The 26,103-nt window shown below is 47.6% G+C and overlaps 1 protein-coding gene across 1 annotated transcript in view; it reads left to right on the top strand.

Annotated features, from left to right (window-relative positions):
• SLCO4A1 (solute carrier organic anion transporter family member 4A1) overlaps positions 1 to 18,834 on the top strand; it is a 28,564-nt gene extending 9,730 nt beyond the window's left edge. The window contains exons 2-12 of the mRNA XM_072879416.1: positions 3,379 to 4,348; positions 5,471 to 5,561; positions 6,395 to 6,516; positions 6,837 to 6,948; positions 11,940 to 12,094; positions 12,778 to 12,973; positions 13,573 to 13,738; positions 14,359 to 14,531; positions 14,911 to 14,975; positions 15,497 to 15,645; positions 16,462 to 18,834. Of these exons, the coding sequence (XP_072735517.1) occupies positions 3,523 to 4,348; positions 5,471 to 5,561; positions 6,395 to 6,516; positions 6,837 to 6,948; positions 11,940 to 12,094; positions 12,778 to 12,973; positions 13,573 to 13,738; positions 14,359 to 14,531; positions 14,911 to 14,975; positions 15,497 to 15,645; positions 16,462 to 16,611 (2,205 nt within the window). The 5' untranslated portion in view covers positions 3,379 to 3,522 and the 3' untranslated portion in view covers positions 16,612 to 18,834. The remainder of the gene's footprint in view (positions 1 to 3,378; positions 4,349 to 5,470; positions 5,562 to 6,394; positions 6,517 to 6,836; positions 6,949 to 11,939; positions 12,095 to 12,777; positions 12,974 to 13,572; positions 13,739 to 14,358; positions 14,532 to 14,910; positions 14,976 to 15,496; positions 15,646 to 16,461) is intronic.
• The last annotated feature ends 7,269 nt before the right edge of the window (positions 18,835 to 26,103 follow it).

Here is a 26,103-nt window from a genome sequence, read left to right as displayed (position 1 = left end):
TTTGTCCCTTTCTGGAGTAACATGAGCTTGGTAGTTGGATGTGGACTTCCCCAAAGTCAAAGGTCTAGTAAGGTCAGGCTCACTCACATGTCGGGGAGAATAACTGAAATCGCCCAGCGCAGCCCCCGAGCATCTTCTGGGGCTGCTCCTCCCTGGTTTGCAGTACATTTTCTGAACATTTTTTATCCCCTATTCCTGTTCCTTAGCAAATATGTCCATGTATGCCATAGAACTGAAAAAATTATTAAGTCTGCCCATAAACCGTAAACTATGCTCAGCTATGGAAAGCAGAAGTTATGAATAGATGTTACTTGCCACAATAATACCCTATAAAAGTCAAAAACCATAGAGTGAAAGGGAAGATTAACTATTATTGGGCATGCTTCAGCAAATGGGATTATTTTGCTTGTCAGTTATGAGTTAATTTGTAACATTAATCTAATCGCGGTCCTCAGCAGAGACACAAAATGTTTTTAATTGGTCCTGTGACTTTTTAAAGGATCATCTGATGAAAAGCCTGTAAGTTTTACTATTAATTTAATGCTAAATATTAGGTGGGGGAGTCTTTACAGATTTCATTACGAAATACAAATCGTATGCTGTCATTGCCTTGCTACTTTTGTTGTGTTGACATGGTAATGTTGGCAGTCTGGAACCAGCTGTACAGCTGAAAAAAATTTGAGTGAAAATCTTGCAGCAAAATGAGTAAATCTATAGCTGGGAGATAATAGCATTGGGACTGATTCAATGTAAGCAAGAAATCACCAGCTGAGTCATTAAAAACAGAGATGAATGGGAAGCAATAAATAGATGGCTCAGATGAATAAGAATGATTGGGAAGTGTGTGAAGTTGGTTGGGTTTTTTTCCCTAAAGATTATATTTTGTCCTCTAAAGTGGCATATGGCTCCTATGAAAGCTAATATTCCCAGTGAATGTGTCACTGCCAGTTTATAAATACTTCGAGAGATAAAAAGCAGCACCGAGCAGGAGCGGGGTTCCTGCCCACAGCTCCTGAGCACAAGTTGTTAGTCCAGGTCCATCGGGAGATGGCCAGGACGTGGGCTTTGGGGGCAGAGAAGGCTTCTGTGTGGGGGAAAACATCTGCTGCTTGGAGGAAAGACTGGTTGCTTTCTTGGAAATGTTTCACCCTGTGTTGACCGCTAAGCTGGACTAGGGGTAACCAAAGTCAAAGGGGAGGTTGATGTGGTCACCTGGATCTGGTGGCCCAGACTCCTGCTACTTCAAGGGAAAGAAAACTTGAATGAAAAGCTGTAATCTCTTTGCTGACTCATGAAATATCGAAGTAGCAATGTATATTCATGAAATATCAAAGGAGATATCCCAGTGCTGGTAAAGAGGCAGTAGGAGCGTTTCCTCCAGGGTGAAGGTGTGCCAGTTTGGGAGCTCTTGGCTCCTGGTCGCATCGGCTAACTAACAGAGATGGGCTTTTTTAATCTACCGAAATCAGTGACAGAAAATCAGTCCCCAGCCAAGCAACCTTCTTCACAAGTGCAGTCAAATGTAAAGTCAGATTTATGTTTGATATGGGAAATGTGCTGCTGAAGTCAGCCGGCTGCCGTGCAGGAGGCACTTTTGATTTACACCAGGGTACATGACCAGTTCCGCCCCTTAGAGCCTGGTCCAGTACCTAATAATCACCTCTGACTTTAATAAAGTTAGAGTGCTAAAGCACTCTTATTTATTGTTTCCAATATTGCATCCAAAGATGAAAAAATAGATTTAGAGCTGTAAGAGTCAGAAGGACATTGGAGGGAAGAAAAAGTGAAAAAATATAGTCTTACGTCCAAGGCGTTATCTTTTTGTGTCAGCACATTACAACAGTCTGTCTCTGCAGCGAAAATTCAACGCCTGCAGTTAGTTTTGCATTTACATGTTACACATCAAAGTGAACCTGCACTGTACTCAGCCAGCTGAAGTAGAAGATACCCGGAGGAGTCTAGCGTGGACCTGAAAAGCAGTGCCCTCCTGGCTGCCAAGCGCACCCTGCCCTGCGCTATCGTCAAATTCCTACTAAAATCTGGACCCTGAAATATTCTGTGCGCTCTGCTCCCCAGACAGGGTAATTAAGATAGAATTATTTGCAACGAAAGGTGGATGTCATTTGTTTCATTTCCTTGAGGACCAGACCTGTTGTAGCACTACTGACCTGGATGTTTGAAGTTTGCTTGCACTACGTGGTCTATCCTCTGCCCTTCTGGGGTGGGAGCAGGACCCTGATGCTGCTCTAAGCATCACGTTCTGCCAAGTCCTCCTGCCCCGGTGTCTGCAAGAACTGCCAGCGCAGGGAAGCACATCGGTGCTCGTGCACGCCATTATCTACCAAGCAAATGTCACTAAGTTTTTCCAGCAACACACAGATGAGTATTAATTTATTCACCGAAGGCTGCAATATTCCCAGGTTACAGCGATCTGAACATGGTTCATTTTACCGGGGAAACAAATGCCCGTTTTTCCCGTTCGCTGCTGATGAGGCTGATTGTGATCTCAAGAGGAACATTTTTGTAGGAACCTCTCAAACAGATATTGTCAAAAAATATTGGGAAACACAGGATGCTTTGAAGATGCTCTCTAATAAAACAGTTCTTGCCTAGCATTTGTCGTGTATTTAAGACCAGTATTCAAGGGAGAACCTTATTGCTTTCATATTTATAGTTCAGCCAAGGCTCATAAGAAAAAATACTCTTGGTTACCAGCATGATCAGGTGCTGCGATGCACAGGAACTGGTTGAAAGAAGGCAGTCTGCATCGGTAATCAGGTTAGAGTCAGCTGCCTCTGCCCTCCAGCTCTCTCTGAAATGGCATGTAGTCTAATTATAGAAAGGATTTTACCGAATAGTTGTAAACAGATCTGAGAGCTTGTAATAAAATCAATCTGACTGTGGAAACTTTTCGGGATAATTATAAACTGTTATTGGCAGAGTGTGAAAGAGAGACCAAAGGACTTTTAACAGTGGGAAACTTGTAGCTGTGCACGCCGTTCTCTGCGGGGGGAAGGAGAGGGACAGAGGTTGTGGCTGGCAGAGTGAGGGTCTGGTGTCCAACCAGGGTCTCTTCAAGAGGAGGGATAAGGGGCTTCAGCTGGTAGGGAGACTGCCTTTAGAGGTGCTTTGATTTGGGGTTGGTTTTTTTTTTAAATACTCTTGGATGTTTTGGGGTTTTCTGTAATATTAACGGTGCCCTAATACCTGGGGTACCAACACACCCCATGGTGGAGGGCACACATCCAGCTGAACGGCACAGTGAAATGCTCATACTTATTAAAAAAAAACAAACACCCAACAACAAAAAAACAATATTTGAAGTTTTGGGGCATCGTTGTATATAAAGGCATGTGTAAAAAAATTCTCTCTTCACAGATCACAATGGTCCTGGCTCAGACCTTCACCATCTCCCTACTGACATAAGCGCCAAAAATTGCATCTCCTGGGTGGGCAGGACCTCGCTGCCCCACAAAGCCACCAGCCCCACCTTGACCTGCCGCTTGATCTGCGTTCCCGTTCATGGCAATGCCCCAGAATTCAACCGGACAAAATGGCTTTTGTTTCACTCAGACGCTCAACTTCTCCCACCCGTCTCCTCCTCCCGGCGAGGCCGGCCGGACCTTCGACACCCCGAGCGGGCAGGAGCCGTGCGGCACCCTGCTGAGCAACGGCACGGTGTCTTCCAGCGCGCCCAGCCCCTCCGACTCGTGCGCCGAACCCCTCTGCTCCACCACCCCGGGAGAGGAGGAGACCCGATTCGGTGAAGGGATTAAATACGTGTCGGCTGAAGGGGAGGAACTGGCGTGCGGCTGGGGGGGGTTCACCCCCAGGTGCTTACAGCTCTTTAACACATCCAAGGGCGTCTTGTTCTTCCTCTGCGTGGCCTCCTTCCTGCAAGGCATGACGGTCAACGGCTTCATCAACACGGTCATCACCTCCATCGAGCGGCGCTTCGACCTCCACAGCTACCAGAGCGGGCTGATCGCCAGCTCCTACGACATCGCGGCGTGCGTCTGCTTGACCTTTGTCAGCTATTTTGGGGGGAACGGCCACAAACCGCGATGGCTGGGTTGGGGCGTGCTGGTCATGGGCTTGGGCTCCCTGCTCTTCGCCTTGCCCCACTTCACCACGGGACGGTACGAGGCACATTCGGCGGCGGAGATGGGCGTCTGCGGGGGGAACCAGAGCCTGCCCTGCACCCAGGCTGCCTCCAGCCTCTCCAGCTACAGGTTCGTCTTCATGCTGGCGCAGTTCCTGCACGGGATGGGAGCCACGCCGCTCTACACGCTCGGCGTCACCTATTTAGATGAAAACGTCAAGACTAACTACTCCCCTGTGTACATTGGTGAGTCGAGCCGGAGGGGCAGCTCAAAGCCATGAGCTGGGCGATGGGAGGGAGAGCCGGTCCATCTGCCTTGGCACTGAACGGGCCACACTGAGCAGTTTCACAAGAGGTGTTCCCAGTCTTTTGTTCCCGATAACGGGCGAGGTGGTTAATCAAGGGGAAGTGGCAGCTGTTGGGGAGGTTTTGATTATTTATGGGCAGGAACTGTAAGTGCAGCTGGGTATTTTCACTCCTGCAGCGCATGCCCTGCAGATCAGGAGCTGCCTCCTGCTCCCGGTACGGGGCCAGCTGGGGAGAGCCCTCCAGCGTGCCCCGGCGTGTGCGTGGCATTAGCATCTTTGGCAAAAAACCGTAAGGTCGTACCCATCCGTGCGAGGGGACATCCCCCCTTTAGTGCCATAGCACAGCAGGGACGGTCGCTGGGCTGCTCAGATACGACTGGTGCAAAGCACAGCCAGGCTTCACCGAGGAAAGAGGCTCAGCTCACTCCTCTGCTCTGTATGGCTGATCACTTAGCAATTGCCCAGTACAGCCCTAGTGGGTGGAACTGCTGAAAAAGCTGACCTTTTAGCAATTTCAAAATTTAGCAGTCTGCCCATACTGTTGTATCAGAAGGCTGGGCAGGGGGAGAAGGAGATCACAAGGAGACCATCAGTAAGTTGATCTTTCCATGGCAGCAAACTAAAACAAGTGCCAGTGGTGCTGCATTTAGTGTAGACGTTGCGTGTTGCCAGTGGGGAGACAACGCCGCTGCTCATCACGCCAGCAGTCGGGATGTGGCAGCAGGGTCAGCTACGTCCCTGCTAAATAATAAAACAGTAACTACATAAATATGGTTTTCCACTGAACCAATTTTGCCTGCCCCGTGCTATAAAAATTCCCAGGTTGGATGCAAAAGTTTCCCTGGGACATAAGCGTGAGATGAAAGCTTGTCAAAAGTGTCTGGCTTTGTTTCTCAGGGGCTGCGGGAGCGGGGTGCGAGGGGGCAGGAGGCTGAGCGTCCCGGGTCCAGGAGGGAACCGGGCTGCGGTGGGGCGGGGGACGCTGGGCACCGGCAACGCTCTGCAGCGTCCCTGCCTGAAACGCTGCTGGTCGTCTGACACGGCTTGTTTTCCCTTTCAGCTGTTTTCTACACTGCTGCAATCCTTGGGCCTGCAGCGGGTTATCTGGTAGGAGGAATGTTTCTAAATATTTATACTGAAATTGGCAGAGAGTAAGTCGCTAAAAAATAATCTTGTTCCTTTTCCTTTATGCTATATGTTTCCTTTGGGGTAAAAAAAGTAATAATAATAATCTGGAGCAATGACCTGGTGGCTGGGTGGAAACGTGCCCGTGGTGTTCAGCGGTTTCTGCAGGGGTGCTGAGGCTGGAAGGGTGGCTTGCATTAACGCTGTCGCTGGAAGAAAATTGCTGACAAACCTGTCAGCTTAAATCCTTCCTCATGCTGCACTGCCTGCGCTAATGAGGCAGCAGGTGAATTTTTTGAATGAGTTCCCTGATGAGGCAACGCTACCAGCAGTGCTGCTCATCCTCCTGGTAATCCAGCCAGGATGCTTAGTCCCTCCTTGCTTCCTAGTATTTGTAATTTATTCTTGTCCCCTTACAGGCTCCTTGGCAGATGAATGGGTTAAAAAGGGGGAGCAGGTTTCCAGGGGATGGAATGGGTTATTTCCACCAGTTTTCTTGCAAAGGGTGGCTCTGGGGTGGAACAAGGATTGTAGCAACCACCAAAGCACAAATGAAATGGGGAGAGGTGAACGTGCACGCCAGAGATTAAAGGAGAATTAAATGATGTAGATTCCAGGGTTCATTAAGTGTTGTGCTCTCCAGTAAGGCAGGCAGCACTCCGGTGTGGCAGGAGGGATGGTGGCCGTGTATCTCCAGCAGATTGCCATGGGAGAGGCCAGAGCTCAGTTTCCTTCGCTGACGTCCCCTCCGTGTCCCCCTGACCCCTGCCAGCTTCAGCGAGAGGCACGCCAGGCTGTCCCGCTCCGTTTCAAACCGCTGCCTCTCTCCCTTGTGTCCTTTCGGCTTCGTTTCTTACAGGATCGACATCGCCCCGGAGAACACGCTGTGGGTGGGGGCATGGTGGATCGGCTTCCTCGGGGCTGGAGCAGCCTCCCTCCTCATCTCCATCCCCATCCTGGGGTACCCCCAGCGCCTCCCAGGTACGGGGCTCCACCACGGCTCGCGGGAATTGGGGCCGGGACTGCACGGTACTCGCTCTCGCCTCGGGGCTCGCATCCTTATGCACACGTGGAGCTGGGGACACAGGGGTAAAGGAAGAGCTTCCAGTGTTTAAATTGTAATTCCTACATGGATTTCACCCCCGCGGCTTTCCGGCTGCCTGTTTCCCTGCTCCTCCCTTGCAGCCACTGGCAGAGGGAGGATGTCGCGTTGCATTTTCCCCCTGCAAATCCACCGCTTCGGCAGCATCCCCATCCCATGTCTCACATGCTCCTTGTTCCTGTTTGCCTCTCCTTTTCAGGATCCCAGCGGTATATTGTTATGAGAGTGTCAGAGGCTCATCAGCTAAAGGATGGGAGCCACAAAAAAGCATCGGATCCAGACTTTGGGAAAACAGTTAAAGATCTGCCTCGGTAAGAAAACCACCCCATGCCTGAGGTTCAGGGAGCCCTCCCCAGAAGCGAGAGCAATGGGCCCAAACGGAGCTTGCTTTCTGCAATGCTAGCTAAAAGGGTTTGCCCATCTTCAAACTAGCGATGACGCTTTCTCGCAGAGGAGGTTGCAAAGCGCCCGGTCCCATCAGCGGCTGGGGGCTCTCGGCAAATGGGCCGAACTAGAAATTGTGCTGGGGATCGCGTGGGAGAGCAGGGTACAAGTGGCTGGTCCTGTCTGTGGTTTTCAGAAGCTCACGTCCACGTGTGAAGATCCCCCTGCAGGCATATCCGACACGCTGAGTTTCACCGAGAGTGGCTTGGTGCCAGCCTTTAGGTGATAGGAGACGCACGGTCTCTGCCATCTCATTCCCTCTCCCCAGCGGCGTTATTTCTTCCTGACTGCTTGTGCCTGGCCTCACCTGGCCCAATTGGGTGTTGTCCAATGTCTCCTCCTCTCCGTCCCCTCGGGGCTTTTCTTCCTTTCCTCTATTTTTGCTTGTGTTAGATCCCTGTTTTGTCCTTTTAATGAGAAAAGAGAGGAAACAAAACCCCTGACTCTTACAGCTCCATTCCAAATCCAGGGAACAAGATATCCTGCACTGTAGCTTTCAGTTCCCTTTCTCTTTTATTCTTGGTTTCCTTTTTTTTTTTCTTTTGCCTTTGCATCTTCCAGCCACCTTTTATGTGTTACGACTTCTTATCTCTCCTGCAAAGCAGTGACACAGCAGCGCATTTAATCACAGGGCCGCTGCTTGGCTCTGCGGCGTGGGCGAGCATGCTTGCACTAAAGGAGGTTTGGTAGGAAATGGTTTAAAGGGATCCTGGGTGGGAACAAAGTGGACAAGCGAGTGGCCAAAATAAAATGTGATCTTTTAACCTGGAAACATTTGCTATGGATCTTTGAAATCTTTTATGATTTTCTTTCTTTTTTTTTTTTTTGTGTTGAGTTGTATTTAAATGGAGGGCAGGGGGAGAGGTGCTGCTTTATCTACAGCTTGGGTTTAGCTGGTGTGCAAGCTCCGGATGTTGCAGAGATATCTGGGTATCAATTCCTTTCGGAGCTTGCAGTCAATAAGGGGATTTTTCTTTTTAGTATTTCTCCCAGGACCGTTCTTAGGGAGGAGTTTGCACGGGGCAGCCATCACACGTGGATGCAAAGGCAAACATTCGATGTTGCCAAACCCCGTGCCGCTGCCAGCAATTACTTCTGAACGTTAGTTGTGGTGTTTGTCTTTGTGCTGGCAGAGGAGGATCGAAGCAGGTGCTCGGCACGGGAGTTTTGAGCAGCAGTCGCTCTGTGTTGTGTCAGTGCAACTACTCACATTGGTCCGAAATTCTTGGAGACTTCGTAGGAAGTTTACCAGGGGTTAAGGCAGTTTTATGAAGAATATTACATTGAACAGATTTCAATACTGTTATTAAACGGCATTCTTGACGGGGTGCCATTTTCCGAGGTCACAGCTTATTCTCTGCACGGAAATGAAATTCAAAACCTGCGTTTACATAATGATAAGGTTATGACTAAAACCAACACAAGCAGGGTAGCGGAGAGGGATGAAATTCAGTGGTTGATGCTTTTCTTGCTTATCTGGAACGAAGTCCCCGTTGTTTCTCGGTGAAGGCTGTCTGACAGCAGGTACGGAGGCAGTCCTCCTCCAGGACCATCTTCTTTCACCCCTCATTCCTGAAGAACAAATACCCGAAGGTGGGGAACTCATATCAAATAATTCAGATCAGTCCAGACCTTAGTGTGGTTTTCATTTGAAAGCAAAAACCCAACAGACTTTTGTGTTCCCTGCTTTTGATTAATAAAAGGGAAGTGCCTTAAAGGGTTGCTATTCTGGAAACCTGCATTAAAGAGGAGATCACATCTGTGTGTGCAGCTCTTGGGGACACATGGACCAGGCTGGAGAGCGAGGCCAAAGGACACTCTTGTTTTTGTTTTAGTAAGGGATCAGATGCTACACATTTTCTCACAGTATGGACAGTAAGAGTCTAACAAAGATAAGCAGAAATACTTGATGAAATAAAATACTATTCCATGCCATCAGGTCCGTTCTAAGTGAGCTTCATGAATGGCTGTATTCACAATGCTGTCTAAGAGCAGGAGCTCACAGGAATGCAGCCCATACAGCTTAATCCTCTGCCCTGAAGAGACTTCTGTCTTAATTCTTGGGTTGAAAAGGCCTGATAAAATAGCATTTTCCTTTCTCTGGTTCCATATGATTGCTCTCATGAAATAACTCCTGCTGTCAGCACAGAGGGATTCAAACAGAAGACACGCAGAGCTGTGCCAGGAGAGGAGGCTTTGTCCTAGCGAGCCACGGGACAGGGTTTGTGAGGATCACTCACTGGCCCTGATCTTCAACACGAGAAGCTACGGTCAATATTTCACCCATCCCTCTTGGATTAGGTGGCAGGGTGGGGCTTTGGTTTGTCTCATGGCTTTACTACAGCTTCCGTGTGTTGTAAAGGGAGGTTGGTTTACATTCCTGCAGGACATACGTACTGCCCTCCCTTCCCTTGGTGGTGGTCGCAGTAGGTGTCATTTTGGGGGAATGCGGAAAAGTCCCCATTCACGTGCTCTAATTTTGCACAAATATCCATCTGTTGTTAATGACTCATTAGCTTGTGGCCGTACTCTGCTACAGTCTGGGGTGTCCTGGGCATGCAAGTGTTGCTCAGAGGAGCAGGCTCTGATTGTATAGGTGGTCCCAACCTACTCAGCAGGACCATTACATGAGGAAAGAGTACCTATATGTGCCCATATCGGTAAAGGCTTGCAGGATCAGGCTTTTATAGATGGTGGGATTCTTCTCTTGGCCTCCTGAAATCCCTTTGGCTGCAAGAACTGAGGATAGTCAAGACTATCCAAGAGTTATGTTGTTTCTGGGTCTGCTTAAAGTCCTACTGATAGCAATGAAAATGTCTGTGTTGACTTTGGTAAGGTTTTATGTGCCGTAGCTCCTCAAAACTACATCTTTTGTCTACAAACAGATTAAATTACGTGAGTAAATCCTTACTCTTAGCGCTGAAAGCAGTTCCTCTGCATTTTCCTACCTGCAAGTCTAACCTGCAAGTCAGCCTGTAACCTTTGGCCAACAGGCACAAAGTCAAGCTAGTGCCAGGGGACAACTCCCTTCTTTTCTCTGGAACTGTAAAAAGGTGAAGACATTGTACATTTTCTACATCAGCCACAAGGTCCACAAGTGTTTTCTCACTAAGAGATTAGGCTTTGTGCTTCCAGATAAAGCACAGTCGAAAAGATCATTCCTGGAAAATAGTTTAGTAAATTAAACTAATACCAACAGCTAGACAATGGTTAGTATAAAGCCCCCTGTAATCAAGGTGTCAGAATGTGTGGTATTTCTGTCTTTCAGCTTCTTTGTTCTTTTGGTATAATGAAATTCTCCACTTTATGTGGGTAGCATTGCATAACTCTGACGCTGAGCCTCAGCACGTGTCTCCCTCGGTTGTACTACCGTAGGTTTTCTCTGATTTCACGTTTCCTCCAAAGCAGTAGGTGGTAAGTGACTGTGCCTTTCAGTTCACCGAGCATCCCGCAGCATCCCTGTCGCTGCCATCGCCACGGGATGACGGGTTTGTGCCTGTCTCAGAAATGGGATGATCTGTGGTACTGGTCTGGGCTAGGCCTGGGGAAAGTCATGTGGCAGAATTTCAAGCTCGTTACAAAACGCCTCCTGCAAAGCAGTGTCAGCCCTCTTAGTCCAATATCCGAGATAGGGAGAGATAATTGAGACCATCCCGTGTGCCCGGGGGTGTTTCTGTGTCTCGGAGATGGAATCGTTGCTGGATCATCTTTCCGCATATAAATGACACATGGCAATTTTTCAGGCATATCTATGTCTCTCTGCTAAATCCCGGTGGGTCAAAAATAAAATGTATTTGCTCAAGTTATATATTAATCTTAAAGTAAAACTGTGCTTAGATTGTGGGAGAAAGATTGCTTTCTGTTTTCCAGTGGGATATAAGGTGTCTTGGAGGTGTTTCCTCCATATAGAAAGGCTTGCTTGGTATTTCCCCTGAGCTGCAAAACATCCATGGTTATCAGAGATTGTTATTCTCATGAGGACATGGGTGCACATGAGCAGCATGTGCGTATGTGAGGGTGTAACACCACTTCGTTCCCTGCTCTTGGTTGAGTCGGGAGTCCCAAGATAACTGCCATCAGGGACTAATAAAACCTTGAAATGATTGAGATTTGGTGAGGAGTAGTGTTCTTTCAGTATTGCCCCATTTAGGAATGGAAAATACTCAGCCTGACCCTAAATGTTGGAAAATTACTGCTGAAATCATCCTTATAGAAGTTGTGGGCACCCTAAGTGTGAATTATATCATACACACACTGCTGGTATCCATCCCCCATTTTGAACATGCACATGAGATAAAGAGACTCCATCAGGAGATCCACAGAGAAGAGCCCCAGATGATTCCGTCCTGTTTTAGGTGTTTGGTTGACGTTCCTCAGATTCCCTTGCCAATTGGCTGTAGCCAACGGGGCTATAAAAGATGGCCAGGGTAAGCATGTCTGTTAGGCACCTGAAGATAGTCAGGACAACACCCAGTAGGAACAAGAGCAAGAGCAGGTTGGCACATGAGAGACATTATATATAAAGGCAGAGTTTGAGGGCAAACTTGTTGATCCCCACCTGCAATGCAGACTATCTCCACAAAGCACCGACATCTACTCTGTGCAGGTACATAGGGAGAGGTGAAAGTAACCTCAGCCTCCTTCCTTGGCTGGTAGGACTCGATAAGCATAAGTGGAGAAGCTCACTGCTCTTTCAAACTCCAATTAGCTCCCTTTTGGTTTTTTTCTTTCGAAGAGATGCAGCATGGTGGGATGCTCCCTCGTCTTATATGTGGTCCTTCTGGCTTGAAGATAGGGGACAGATCTGAAATCAAAATGTGCCACAGTGATTCAATTCCAGTATATTTGTTCTTCCCAGATCAGTACTGCTGCTTCTGAAGAACCCCACCTTCATCTTCCTCTGCTTAGCGGGAGCGACCGAAGCCACCCTCATTGCTGGGATGTCCACATTTGGACCCAAGTTCCTGGAGTCTCAGTTTAGTTTAAGTGCCTCTGAAGCGGCTACCTTTTTTGGTAAGGAAACCAGATTTTTGCAATGTTTTCCCATTTTGCCTACAAATACAAGAGCACTGTAGCTCATTTAGAATGGAGACAGACACACTTTGCAGTTCATTTACAGAGTTGTTACCGTCTTCAGCTATTAGGTAGGATCGTTTCCCGTCAGCATATCTGTACCAAGTGCATTTTCAGAGCTGTATCTACTGACATCAGGAAGAAATGTGTCGCTTCTGTAGCCATCTGTTACCCTCTAGAGGAAGGCATAATAATTGTGGTCCGTTCCTTCTAGTGCATTACCAGGAAACGTTAACTAAATGTTCCCTCTAACAAGGGATGTCTGAGCTAGGGGACATATTTTGTCAGCATCCCAAAACTGGGAAGATCCTCACTTAGCTGCTGTATCGTAGACCGAGGAAGTGGTGTCCAACAAGCATCAATACTCATGATGTGCTCCTCAAAGAGACTGCTTTAAGATCTCTGGATAGGAAAAACTGCCTTACCAGGCTCATGCCACGCTACCTGAGCTGTTACGGAGAACCACCTACTGTAGCAAAGTCCACTGAACTCCCACCAAGAAGCCACGCAGCAACCAAGGGGTTATTCTCATGCAGACACGCTGCAGTTAATGTATTCAGACATGAAAACTCCTTGCTGACATTTCTAAACTTGCTTGTGGGGTTTTTTTCCCTTTTTTTCAGGTTATCTCGTCGTGCCAGCTGGAGGGGGAGGCACATTCCTGGGAGGATTCCTTGTGAATAAATTTAAACTCCGCTGTTCAGGAATCATCAAATTGTGTTTACTTTGCACAGTGTCGAGTCTGCTGGCTATATTCATTTTTTTTATTCACTGCCCTAACATGCCCATGGCAGGAGTAACCCAGATGTACGAGGGAAGGTAATAACAATCATCCCATCTGTCTTGTGCTGCGTGGCCCTGGTCAGAATAGAAGGATAACTCCAAATACACGGTGCTGGTGTATGTAGTCACGTGTGAATGTGTTGGTGATGGAAGATGATGTCCAGTCAGTCTTACAGGCAGATACTGAGGGTGAGACCCAGAATATAGATGTCCTAATTTTTGCATCTAGTTGGAGTTTATGGAAGAGGCTCCCTCTTTAGTGAGGAAGGGGAGACCAGCAGCACCAGAGTGTGAGATACTCCACTCTTCAGTTGCCTTCACAGAGTCCCCCATCTCTGTCCATTGGGATAAACTGGACTAAAAGTGGGAATCTCCTCTCCAAATGGAGGTGTCTCCCTATGAGCTGGTCACTTAAACTCCCTTTGTAGCTGTGGGAAAGAGACAGCTCCAGGGCACGATTCCTGTTCATGGTTAAAATGGGGTGAGATGAAACCCTTCCCAAGCCTGGCTTTATGCTACCTGGGGATCCACCACATCTCCTACTGTCCCCCCTTCTCCTTCCCTTGCTCTACACATTTCCTCCTGGAAAATGGTGTTCAGTGTCTCCCCACTGACTGCTCCTGTGTTTCCCTTAGTGCTTTGCCTAGTGGCCGCCTAAACCTGACAGCAGCCTGCAACGCCGAGTGTGGCTGTCTACAGGAGACCTACAGCCCTGTCTGCGGGAGCGATGACATTATGTATTACTCTCCCTGCCACGCCGGGTGCAAAAAAGTGTCTGAAAACCTCAGGAATGGCAAGAAGGTATGTCTGAAAGCACAGTGTATTGAAAAGGTGGTGGCACATCTTCTTTGAAGTGATTTGGCTGGCTCTGCAAAAGCGTCCCCAGGTTTGAGCTTTGCTGCAAATCAGCGTAAAAGCCCAGTGCAGGATGGATGCTCTCAGGCACCACCTGGGATGAAGGCAGAAGGTACCCTGAGGTTGCCCCGCTTTGCTTCTGTCAATGCGTCCAACCGGTTTTGCCTCACTCCGGGTCAAACTGCGCTGAAATCCGTGGTAAATCACCCAGGCAGGCGGGGAGCTTGGCAGGCACCTAATTCCTGTCCCAATGCTTATTTTGAGTCTTCAGCGAACATGATACACCTCCTCATCCTTCCAGCATGTTGCTCATAGAGACAGGCAAAGGCTTAAGAAGGGTAATAATGACATTCAGTGTTCAAGGGATGCCTGGCAAAGTTAATTTCTCTTATTTAATAACCTGTTTTGAAACAGAGGTGTGTCAAGAATGCAGCTTGATTTCTGCTTCACTCCACTCTGGGTGTGAAACCAGCTGGTTTGTGCCCTCCCTGAATTTCTTTCTTTTTAAAGCTTTGACTATCACCATGCTCTCCTTGGCAAAGTGCCCACCAGCCTTTCTTTCCCAGGTCTATCACGAGTGTAGCTGCATTGAGAAAACCCTCCTGCCTGGCCCCGGCGACGCAGAGGCAGGGAAATGCACCTCCTCTTGTGCGAAAAGGCCCCTGCTCTTGTTCTTCATGTTCGTGGTGATCCTCTTCACCTTCCTGAGCAGTATTCCTGCCCTGACCGCCACTCTGCGGTAAGCATGGGATCGCCTCGTCCTCCACCAGCACCGCAAGAATCCACTTCTCCACTTTATCCTGCTGGCTCAAGCCACGGGGAAGGTGTGATGGGAACCACCTTGTTACTGGCAGCCTGGAGACATCAGGACTAATTCCCTTCCCTGTCTAGCTGGGAAAGCAAATTCTAGCATTGGCAGCTTTGTCCTCTGACATAGGGCACCCACGTGTGTGTCCCAGTTTGCAGCAGTGGTGGGGGGACATTGCACTGAGGCAAACCTCGATCTCCAGAGGGGATGGAGGTCCCAAGCGTGCTGGACCCAAGTGCGTGGCATTGTGGGGCAGGGAGGTGCCATGCAGCCTGGCAGTGTTTTTAAACAATCCCCTTTTGTTCCGCAGGTGTGTCTCTGACAGGCAAAGGTCATTCGCGCTTGGGATCCAGTGGATTGTAGTACGAACACTAGGTATGGAACAGAGTGAACCTGTGCATCGGTACGGTCCATTGGCTTTGCGGAGCGTCTGCCAAGCTGTTACCTAAGAATAAAACATGTTGGGTTGGAAGAGAAGGGGGTAGGACATGCGCTGTTGAAAGGAGGATGCTTTCTCTTGTTTGCTGTCATTCAGAAAAACCTAATTCCCTTTGCATATGATTTGCAAACTGAATGAAGGGTTCTGTAACACGTCTCAGGTGGGGTAGAGGAGCAATGTCCTGGCAATGTGTCCTTATTTTAAAAAAAAAAAGGAGCAGAGGCATTGAAGCTCCTGTGTATGCCTTTAGGCTCTTGTGCAACATGTAGGTCAGGATGGTCAAAAGACCCACTGGACTCTCAGGTCTTGAAATTCAGCGTATTTTGGATACCTTATGGCTCTAGACGTTGCAGGATGAGTTTGCTTAATCATGGTAGCAGATGCTTTTCTGCAAGCACCTTGCAAGGCTGGTGCATAGGTGCTGCCCACACTGAAGGTCTGCGCTCTCTTCCCGCAGGAGGCATCCCTGGCCCCATCGCCTTTGGGTCCATGATTGATAAATCCTGCCTGCTCTGGCAGGACCAGTGCGGCGAGCAAGGTTCTTGCTACGTTTACCAGAACTCAGCCATGAGCCGATACACCCTCATCGCTGGACTGGTCTACAAGGTGATGCTGCCTGTTAACTTCACTCTCTGATAAAGCAAGCAGGTCTTAGGAGACAGCGTTTTGCTCTGGGAGAGAATTTTACAAAATTGCGTTGTCCTGATCTGCCCCCACAACCCAAATTAGACCTTCACACAAGGAACGTTCTCAGGGAAGGCAGAAGCTCCATTTGCTTCTTGCCAGGTAATGGTGCCTGGAGCTCCAGGCACCATCATTCTCTTAAATTCCCATTACTTTCTAGGCTTACAGTTTCTGTTGCACCATGTGAAATATCTCCTCTTCTCCCAACAGTTACCAAAGTGATTTTTTGCTAGAAATGGAGTAAAATATGTAACTGCAGTGCGTTAGTGAAAGTGAGGGATGGCATTGTGGGCAGGCTGTAAATAACCATTCCCTGATCACTGCTAGAAAATAAGAGAGCTTAGCTGTGCGTTTCTTATTTATTAGCTGAAAACCATAATTTTAACTGCTCCCAAACAAGCACTTGCCCTAGACAGCGGTGTTTAGCAGTTGCTGTGATAAAGAGGCTTTCAAAAGCCTTCCAGCAAATGGCTCAGGCGGTGTTGGTCCACGCAGCACTGTGCTACAGGTGTCCTTGTGGGGCTGAACAGCTTTCCAAATTCTCACTGTCCCATTGCTGTGGGGCTGGCTAAATTCAGATTTTTACCCCCTCCGGCTCTGCGTGCTGGTCTGCTGCCCCAGCTGGCCTTCAGCATCATGTCCTCCCCAAAGCTTGGTCAGCAAATCTCATCCCAGGTGAGGGCTAGGCGCCTGGTTTTGTGGGGAGGAGAGAGTAATGGGATGTCTTCATGGCTGCAGGTGCTTGGGACAACCTTCTTTATAGTCGCCTGTTTACTCTACAAACCCCCGCCAGCAGAGTCGGCTCCGGGCAGCTCGGATGCATCTGAAAATGGCAACTGTGACCTCCAGGAACACAAACCTTCGCTGCCGGCTGAAGAGGATATATAGTGCTGCACGCGTGGAATTGACTTTCTCGGTCTCAGAAATACAATGAGAAGATGTTATGCAGTCCCTAAGGGTTTTTAAATTAATAGTAATATTATCACTTTTTTAGTTCAAGAGAAATAATTTAATTAACCACTGGTGTGCTTGCTATTTTCTTAACAGCAGAAGCACATTTAAAATTGTGCGCTGATGCCATATGCAGTTATTTAATTTTATTTAAAGAAAGGGCTACCATAGCTTTATTCTATGTCTGTGACAAGCAAGGACCGCATTCTCCACTCGTGGAAATAAGCACCGGTAACTCCAATGGAGCATGTGGGTTTAAACCACCAGAGATCTGGTCCCTAATATCTCAATAGTAAAGCCAACTGTAGCAAAACTTCTGTTGAGACTTCCCAAGCCTAAAAAGAGCCCTGCTGTCTTGCAGTCTGCATTGCAAAGAGGATGACCGGCCCTTAAACTACTGTAAGCAAAGCAGATGGCCCTGACAGTGTCCTCCTCCTTCCTGTGACACACAGCATCGCTCCTTTTGTTCAGGAGCAGGTTATCTTAATTATGCAAATTCATATTACTGTGCAATGGGAGATAGGTTTGAGAGGAGATTTGTCTAGCAAATTCATCAGTACACTACAGGCAGCCATCCCTGAGAGCTGCCGAGCACTGTACGTTCACTGCCTCATTTCATTGCAGGGTTTACACCGTGGTGACACTTCATTATTTTTTCTTGCATTGTTTAAAGGTGATGCCTTTTGTAATATACTGTGCAAAACTTGAACTTACTTCTTGCTGTTTGTTGGGTGCGGGAAGACCTGAGATACAGATCTATGCAATGCTTCTCTTTGGTTGCTCTGTAAAGACATTGAGTTTGGGTAGATGAGAAAAGTCAGAATGAATTTAATCTGGTTTTAGACCGCTAGCTTAAGGGATAGCTTGCCCTAACGACAGACTGCCTTGTGGAAAGGGGATGCTGACTTGTAACTGCTCTGCTTGCAAGTAGAGAGGGCAGCGTTCCCACAATGACCTTTGAATGTGCACTTGCAATATTGACCAGGACCTTTCTGAAGGGGAGAAAAGTGGAATTTGGGCAGGGGTATGTCTGGCTTCCCTCTCAGCCCAGATCACGTGAGGTTAGTGCTTAGTCTGCCTGTATTTGCACAGCCACACGATCCAGGTACAGCGCCGGGGGAGGGCTGTGGCCGGCCCCCGGAGTCCTGCACTGTATAAACCGTGTTCACGGGGACGGGACCTACATTACTGAGCTGCAAAACTGGTGCTTCTTTTGTGCCAGCTGCTACTTAGAAGTACTTTGTAGATGTTTTTGTATATTTTGTGTATTTATGCTTTCATAAACGGACACGGGATGGGCATTTGTTTCCTTTGTTAGCAAAGGACCAACTCTCAGAGCAGAGGCGAAGCCGTTCCCGTTGCAGACAGGGATGGCGGCGCTGGGAGCATGGTCCATCTTCAGGTCAATGGTGGTCAAGAAAGCAGCTTTTTCCATCCACAGATCCCCTTCCACCAAAGCCAGGTAGTGACTTTCCCGTTTCCAAAGCCCTTGTTTCCCAGCCTCTGTCAAGCGCTGGGAGAGACCTGAGCATCTCCAGTAACTGCTGGAACAACCAGAAGTGCTAAGGGTGAGATGGAGGGTGGCTTTTGGCTGCTTGAACATGGGCAGCTGGTGCAGCTTTGATGAGGCACAGCGTGCAGGAGAGCCCTGTTTTTTCAGGGAGGCAGGATTAGGCCCACTGATGCAGGAGTTAACCCCAACACCACCCAAACACCAAAGGCTTTTTCACAACCTCCACCTGGGTTTGGAGCCAACTGCAAACACGAGCCTGTCTCCAGGCCTTGCCCAGCGATTGCCCTTCCCAGCTTACAGACGCTTTGGGTACAAGCAGGGATCTTAGATGGAGAAAATGCATGAATGTATTTTGGGAACATATTTTATGTACGATGTATTTATGAAAGGTAGAAGTTTTTCTTTATATATATATATATATATATATATATGGATATTGCAATGCAATTCTGGTGTTTATAAAATGAGCTTTATCCGAGTGTGTTGTTTCCAGAGCAAAAGAAAAGCTCGTGGGATTCTGGGCATTTATTATGTTGCTGTGGGACTGGTAAGTCATGGGTTTCGGTAAGCAGCAACAAGGTGTTCCTGTTCCATAAACAGGTTATGTAGGTGTACAGGTAACTTAAAATATTTGAAAGTATGTTTTCCAGTCTCATATGAAGTACTATATTGCTATAAAACCATAGAAATATAACTAGTATTTCACAGATACTTGTGTGCGTGTTTTTCATCAGTTATCACCCGTTCCCAGCTGCTGTTCTTGGCAGGGGTGGGCTGGATCCGTGCTGCCGGGGAAGCCCTTGCCACAGAGCCTCCTGCTAACAGGGTCAGGGCCACCCTATGGGGGTCCAGGCTTCACTGTAGGTCATCGTGGTGTCTCCAAGGAGGAGAGTTTGGATTTAGGTTTGTGCTTAAATCATAGTGTTAATAAAGCCCCTCGTGGATGCAGGAGCTGCAGGCAGCATCGTCTGACTGGTGGGACAGCAGGTGACATTGGGAGCCTGGGGGTTGGTGTCTCCTACTGACTTACCCTCTCCTCCTATGTCAGAGGATAATTGCTTTTGAAAGCAAAATGAGGTTTCTGGTTGCTGGAGAAGAAGAAGGAGGAGGGCAAGGTAATACCTTCGCTACCCTCCTTCATCCACAGACCAGCCCTGTTAAAGCCGTGGAGTTTCTCCCAGACCTACACTATGCAAACGAGGTCAAAGTCCTGTGTCACCTATAGTTTGCTTAAGGAATGATTCATGCTGTGAAAGAATACAAACAAACAGTGGTTGGTATTGAGGAAAAGCCACAGGGAAGTAAAACAAATGAGCACCCAGAAGGGAGTCCAAGCAGGAAGAACTGAACGTTATTTATTGTAGACAAAACCCCAGGCAGTCAATGAGCCGTTTTTCTCTAGTGAAGAGTTTGTTTGGAAGCTTCCTGGAGGTTTTAAAATGACAGCAAATAAAAGCTTTGAATGTGATACCCAGATGGTTTTGCAGAGCTTCCGACCCCTTTCCTGCTGCTGTGGCCTCTCTTCGACGCCCGGCAGTGCAGAAGAGCCTCGGTGTCTCCCCATCCCGGCAGCTGCACCCCCTCGGCTCCCCTGCAGCCCAGCCTTCGTTCTTGCCATAGACGGGAACAGGAGCAAATGATGACAATTCATTTTTTATACTTTAAAGTATACTTTATACTTTATACTTAGATTATAAAGTATACTTTATACTTTATACTTAGATTAATATAATTCAGGAAGGAAAAAAAAACAAACAACCAAACTCCAACTGATTGGTGTGTTTTGATTGCATCAAAAGAAAGACCCCCCCCCTTTTTTCAAGGGGGCCCAGACCCTTGTCCTGACCGCAGCCCGTGGCTGTGGGTCGCGGTTTTGCGTGGGGTACGGGTGGGTGGGGACCGTGGTCCCGGTGCCACTAGATGGCAATGGAGACGGCAGCACGGTGGCTTGTCCCAGCACCTCTGTGCACTGGTGGAGAGCAAGTTCTTGTTGCTTTACAGAAAGCAGAAAGGCAGACCGGTGCACTGGATTCCTGATTTGCACCAGCAAAACCGCAAATATATTTTAGAAGATCCAAATAATGTCCAAGGTAGACTTCTGGCATGTAGAAACAGATCTTTACAGGGAAAACAGATATAATTTGTAATCAGAAAGTGATGCAGCGGGTGAGGATCCAAACAGAATGGCTGTATTATTTTTACAAAAGTTGATAAATTCTTATTTGAAGCCTTCCCTTCCCAAGCAGGGATGGAGAGCTCTGAGCTGTCAATCAAAAAGCAGTTTCTCTCTTTATATTTTCTGTTCTTGATTTCCTTCTTCCCCTAAATGTGATCGTTGCGATCGCTGTTAGCCTGAGCCTTTCACCTGGCTCTGAGTGAGACGAAGATAAATCCTCCAACGCCGCTTCCCGAAACAGCACCGTCCCTTCTCTGCAGTGCGTGGCTCAGCCATCCAGACTCACCTTTGCATTTAAGCCTAAAAGATTATCTGCCTCTGTTTGGAGGGTAACCTGTGCTGATCCCCCTTTACCTTCACGCGCAGTTGTTGCTGAGTTGTCCCTAAGCTGGAAGTCAGAAGTGAGGAGGGTTTGGGGGGTGAAGGGCTAGCTCAGGGGGTGCCAGCCCCCCCAGCCCTGGGGCATGCCCTGGGTCGGAGGATGGTGCTCTGCAGCTCCTTCCCCTTCACTGGTAGAGCTTTGGGCAGTGGAGCTGCTGGACTTTTTGGAAAACATGACTTGCAAAGAGCTAATAACTGACCACGAAGGGGAGTAAAGGCTGTGATAGGGGAGCAGCGAAGACACCTCTGCCTTGCCACAAGCTGGCAGAGGGGTATGTGGCAGCACCAGAGCAATCTGGGCGATGCAAAGCAGGATTCACGGGTGATTTCCTAGCTGCTTCTCCCCGTAGCAAAATTGTTCCTTGGCTAGCCAAGACCAAGCGGTGTTATTCTGCCTATGCAGTATTAGACTTCTCAGGGCTGACTCTCCTCTTGCTTAGGACAGAAATTGAATTGACTGAAGTCAGCTAAGCAACACAGAGTGAGGAACAGAAGTGAAAAAATAATTAAACTACAGGAGGACGAAATCTTTGCATCCCCACAGGAGATCCTTGTTTGTTTTTGTTGTGCAGAAAAGCCTACCTGCGTTTTCCTGCAGCTACAAAGGACACTTGTTTTAGAGCACAGCAATAACCCCAGGGTGCTCTGGTCTGGCTGAACTCAGTAGAAAACCTTTTATTGAGCCCAGTGGGCTCTGGATCAGACTCATAATTAATAACTTCTCTGGCTTGCTTTAAAACCGAATAGCAATAAAGAAGAGTGGCAGATTAAAAGCAACGTGTGTGTTTTACCAGCCTGGGCAGACTCAACCCAGAAAATGTGGTGGTGGCCAGGAGGTATGTGGGGTGGCTGTGGCTCTGCTGCAGGAATGGCACTGGATTTCTATCAAAGAATTCAAGGGGATTCAAGGGAGCAGAATGTGCTGGCATTTTCTGTGGCCAAAATAATTTCCTCCGGAACAGAATAAATGCCAAAGTTTTCTTGTCTTCCCTCAATTTTTCATACTGACCTGCACAAAGCAATTTTAGAAGATGAAAATGAGACCATTCCGCTCCTTCAAATGAGGCACTGCATTTCTTCTCCAGCCATGGACCATCCGTCCAATTTCCTGGAGACACATAGAAGACTAAATCTCATGTTAAATTAAGAATTTCGGTTGTGTTACATCTCTACCTGCTTCATTACCAAGTAACACCCTGTCAGTTAATACAGGGTCCTGAGAAACTGCCTAAAAGTATATACGATGGGTTGAGTCCACCAAAACCTCTCATTACAGACCTACCCGTCTAGTAAGGGGGAAGCAGAGCTATTATAAAATTAATATTGCAGTAGTTCAGTGAAACACTAATGCACTAGTAGCTATAGAAACTGTAGCTCTAGACATGAATGTTTGATATACTAATGTGCCCTGGTTCAAACTAATATGAAAAATGTGATCTCTTACTATTCTAGCAATCTGCTTTAAAAATACAAAATCTCTTCCAAGTGGAGCAACGCTTTGAAAGTCGATGAAATCACAGATAAAGCCTTCTACCTCAGCAGAGGTAAGAATTAAAAATCATGAGGTATCTGAGCCTTTATGGCATTACAGATAAAATCTGCCCAGTAGTTGTCACCGAAGCAGTATCTATAAAAACGTTTTTAACAGGAAAAGTAACCTACCTGTCATCTTTGTATGCCGTCATTCCTAAGGATGGATTGGTGGTGGATTTGCCTTGGGAGATGCAGACACTAATTTTTGTTTTACTCTGGGGAAAAGAAAAGCAATAGGGTCGAGCTCGATGCACCAAAAAAAGTGGATTATTAACTTAACTAGGGTGGGCAATTAACTTCCTTCACTGAGCAATGAGTCCGCAGCAGCTTGAGCGCAGGTCGTGGCTCTCGCCGTCTGCACCACCCACTGAAGGCAGCAGCCAGGCGAGCGGGTTCAGTTGTGCCCCTTTGCCATTGCTAGCGGAGAGCTGGCATTGCATGGAAATGCGGTGAACTGCGCTGAAGCATTTAAACTCAGAGCAAAAGGTTGTTGGGCACCGTTACGTTTGTGCTTTTTGACATCAGTCAGGATCAGTTAGGGGTTGTCCGTCTAACTCGCTTTTTAAAGACTTGCTGCTCCCTGTGCAGAAGAGCGGCTTCTCCTGCGAAACAGCCCAAGCTGCTAAAGAAACTGAATCTGGGGCTTTCTGATGTGTGGTTAATCTTTCTTTAACAATATGTTAAACCTTTATTTTCCTCTTTTTTTACATAATAATCCACAATTCCCAACCAGCAAGCTGGGAAGATTATTTGGTTTCATGCAATCCTTTTAACACTTCATTTGGATCTGCTATAGAAATATTCCCTCAATAAAAAATTGCAGCGTATTTCTTTCATTTTCTCTCTACGCTGGGGAGCTGGGCACTAAGCAGCGTGTTACCTGCATCTGCATAAATCAGATAACCAGGAAGAAAACTGATGAAGAATCGGGACAGTTTATCAATGTTTTTCAGGGATCCCACACTTTGTAGGTCAGTATTATCCTGATTTGTGAGCGTTTCTGGCATCTTCACTGCTTCTTGTCTTGCTCTGAATCAAATGATGCTCTTCTTCTCTTAGAGATAAGCCTCATCTTGTTTTTTCATAGCCCTGTTATTATCATTATCGTGGAGATCTTGGTAGCTCTGCGTGGGATGGCTCACGGGGATGCCCAGTTGGGTTTTACACTCCTTGTGAATCCTGTGAATGCTCAAGAAGCAGGAGAGCATCTGGTCCTCCTCGAGATCCACCTAAACAACCTGCTCCAGCTCTGTGGGTGCTGGGGCTCCAGGGGGGGGTCCGGCTGCAGCCCAGAGCAGAGTAACAAGCTCCTAAACCTCTGCCTTCAGCCTCAAAAATTTAAAAGCTGTAGGGAGAACTAGAAATCCTCCCCCATCGCTCCTGCAGTACTCTCCTGCCCATCCCCAGGGTGGGCATGGGGGGCTGCGGGTATGGGCACGACCCAGCTGCCGTCAGCCTCGGGGGTGCCTGGGGAAACACCTCCCTCCGGAGCACCCCGGAGCCAGATGGGTGGTGCTGCTTGGGAGGCACAAGCTGGAGAGCTGGAAGGGAAAAAAAAAGTGGCTGTACTCATGTTTTGCTAATCTAATTAGGCAAAAGAAACATCATTAATGCTCTGCGTGTTTAATTGATTAACATTCCCACTAAGCACAAGGTTGCTCTCATTAGCGGAGCTTTGGATCTGCAAATGCCTCTTTGCCTGAAGTTGCAAATATGTTGCGTCTCTAGAAGGCACATCTCATTTCTGTCTTTATAAAATACTTAGCATTTTTATATGACTATTAGTGATGAGGGGAAGTGGCGGAGATAGATAGGAGAAAAAGCCCAAAGTACAGAATAAGCAGAGGGCCTTGGAAAGTGAGGGTTTGTTATTTTTCGTGCCTCATTAGCAGTAAAAGGGAGCAAGATTTTTTTTTTTCCTGTCCCATAACAATTGTAAAGATTTTCCATTCTGTAGGGAAAAAATATTAGTCTTTGGGGTTTCAGTGAGCTGAAAATCTGGAAACACACAACTCATTTTCATCAAAATTAATCAGATCTCCAAATATTCATTTTGTGTTTCTTTCTTTCCATTTCATAAATATCTAAATGAAAATTTATTTTGTGCCTAACCCAGGAATTTGCAGTTCATAAAGGGAGAAATGTGAGAAGATTTATGTCTCTTGCTGAAGTCCAGCACACGGGTGCCTGCAGCGCCAGCCTGCCCTCCTCTGTGCTGGCAGAACAGGGGGTGTTTTCCTGGGGCGTGACTCATCTCGGGCAAAGCCTGGCATCAAAATGAATTTCTGCCATAGGGTGAGATGGCCGGTGTCCTAGGAATGCCCTTTTTTTTTTTCTGACTGTGGAGATAACTTGTTCACATACAGATTTCTACATTGCAGAGATCTAATTTTGATCTGAAATAACCCCAGCCATTTCACAGTGTCATCAGGTGCCTTTTCTACCTTGGAATGGAGAGGACTGATGCTATCCCATCCCATCCCATGCTTTATTCGGAGTCTGTGCCAGCAGACGGCAGAAGCAGCAGCCGCAGCCATCCCTGTTTTGCACATCTCCTTGTCCCGGATCACAGCTGAGCCCCTCTAGCCGGGCAGACTAATTAGACAGCAGATTAATCAGACTGATACTGTTGCTATTTGATAATAACCCCAGCTTTTCTTCCTTGGTGTCTTTTCCACCATCATTTTCATGGATGCCAAATGCACAGGCAACGGGGGAATTTGCAGCAGGTTTCCCAAATGCTCCTTGCTACCACCAGCAGGCTCTGCCCTGCCTGTCCCAGAGCTGCATTACAGAATCACAGAATCACAGAATGGTTTGGGTCGGAAGGGACCTTTAAAGGTCATCTATGAGCAGGGACATATTTTAAAGATGTTTGTATTTAAAAGCCGTTTGGATGAGGTGCTTAGGGACATGGTGTAGTGGCGGTCTTGGTAGCGTTAGGTTTACGGTTGGACTCGATGATCTTAAAGGTCTTTTCCAACCTGTACGATTCTGTGATTCTGTGACATCTTCAACTGGATCAGGTTGCTCAGAGCCCCGTCCAACCTGACCTTGACTGTTTCCAGGGATGGGGCATCCACCACCTCTCTGGGCAACCTGGGCCAGTGCCTCACCACCCTCAGCATAAAAAAATTTCTTCCTTATATGTAGTCTGGATCTACCTTCTTTTAGTTTAAAACCATTACCCCTTGTCCTCTCCCGTGAAGCCTTTGCCACAGCCCAGCTGCCGCTTGCAGGGCCTGACACACACCGGCCAGAGAGATTTCCCAGGCTTCAGCAGCTGCTCTTAGTGGAGGAATATAAATAAATTTAGATCATCCTATTCCTTTTGCAAGAGACAAAATGCAAATTCTGGTCGCATTTTCCCTTTTCCTCATCCTACCAGCGGGATGAGAGTGGTTATTATAAAAATATGAAGAGTTTCAGACTTTCTTAGGGAACTTACCTATAAATAAGTTTCATATTAGATGGGTCTAAACTTGCAGGTGGGCAGCTTGAGAGGCTGTTTTTTACTGACCACTTTGCCCTGTTACCCAGAGGACTGTAGCCGTATCTACCTGGTCCATTTTTCCCCAGCAGCAGAAAACAGTCTACAAGTTACACATGGCCCATCTGAGCCCAGTCAGGGCAAATAAAAGCCCAGAACAAGGCCAGCAATACAAAAACCTCCATAATCACAGCACAGGCATTGCCTTCCCTGGTCATGTTCGGTCTCGTCCCCAGGAATGGTGACAAATCCCGTGTGAATCTGGGTCACACCAGGACAGTGAAAAATGAGCGGCACAGACTGTGTGTGCTTCAGCTTTTGCCCCAGCCAGCCCCT

The sequence above is a fragment of the Ciconia boyciana genome, chromosome 14 (genome assembly GCF_034638445.1).
Source record: "Ciconia boyciana chromosome 14, ASM3463844v1, whole genome shotgun sequence".
NCBI lineage: Eukaryota > Metazoa > Chordata > Aves > Ciconiiformes > Ciconiidae > Ciconia > Ciconia boyciana.
The sequence above is the reverse complement of the archived record's forward strand: the minus strand, read 5'-3'. Positions and strand labels throughout refer to the sequence as shown.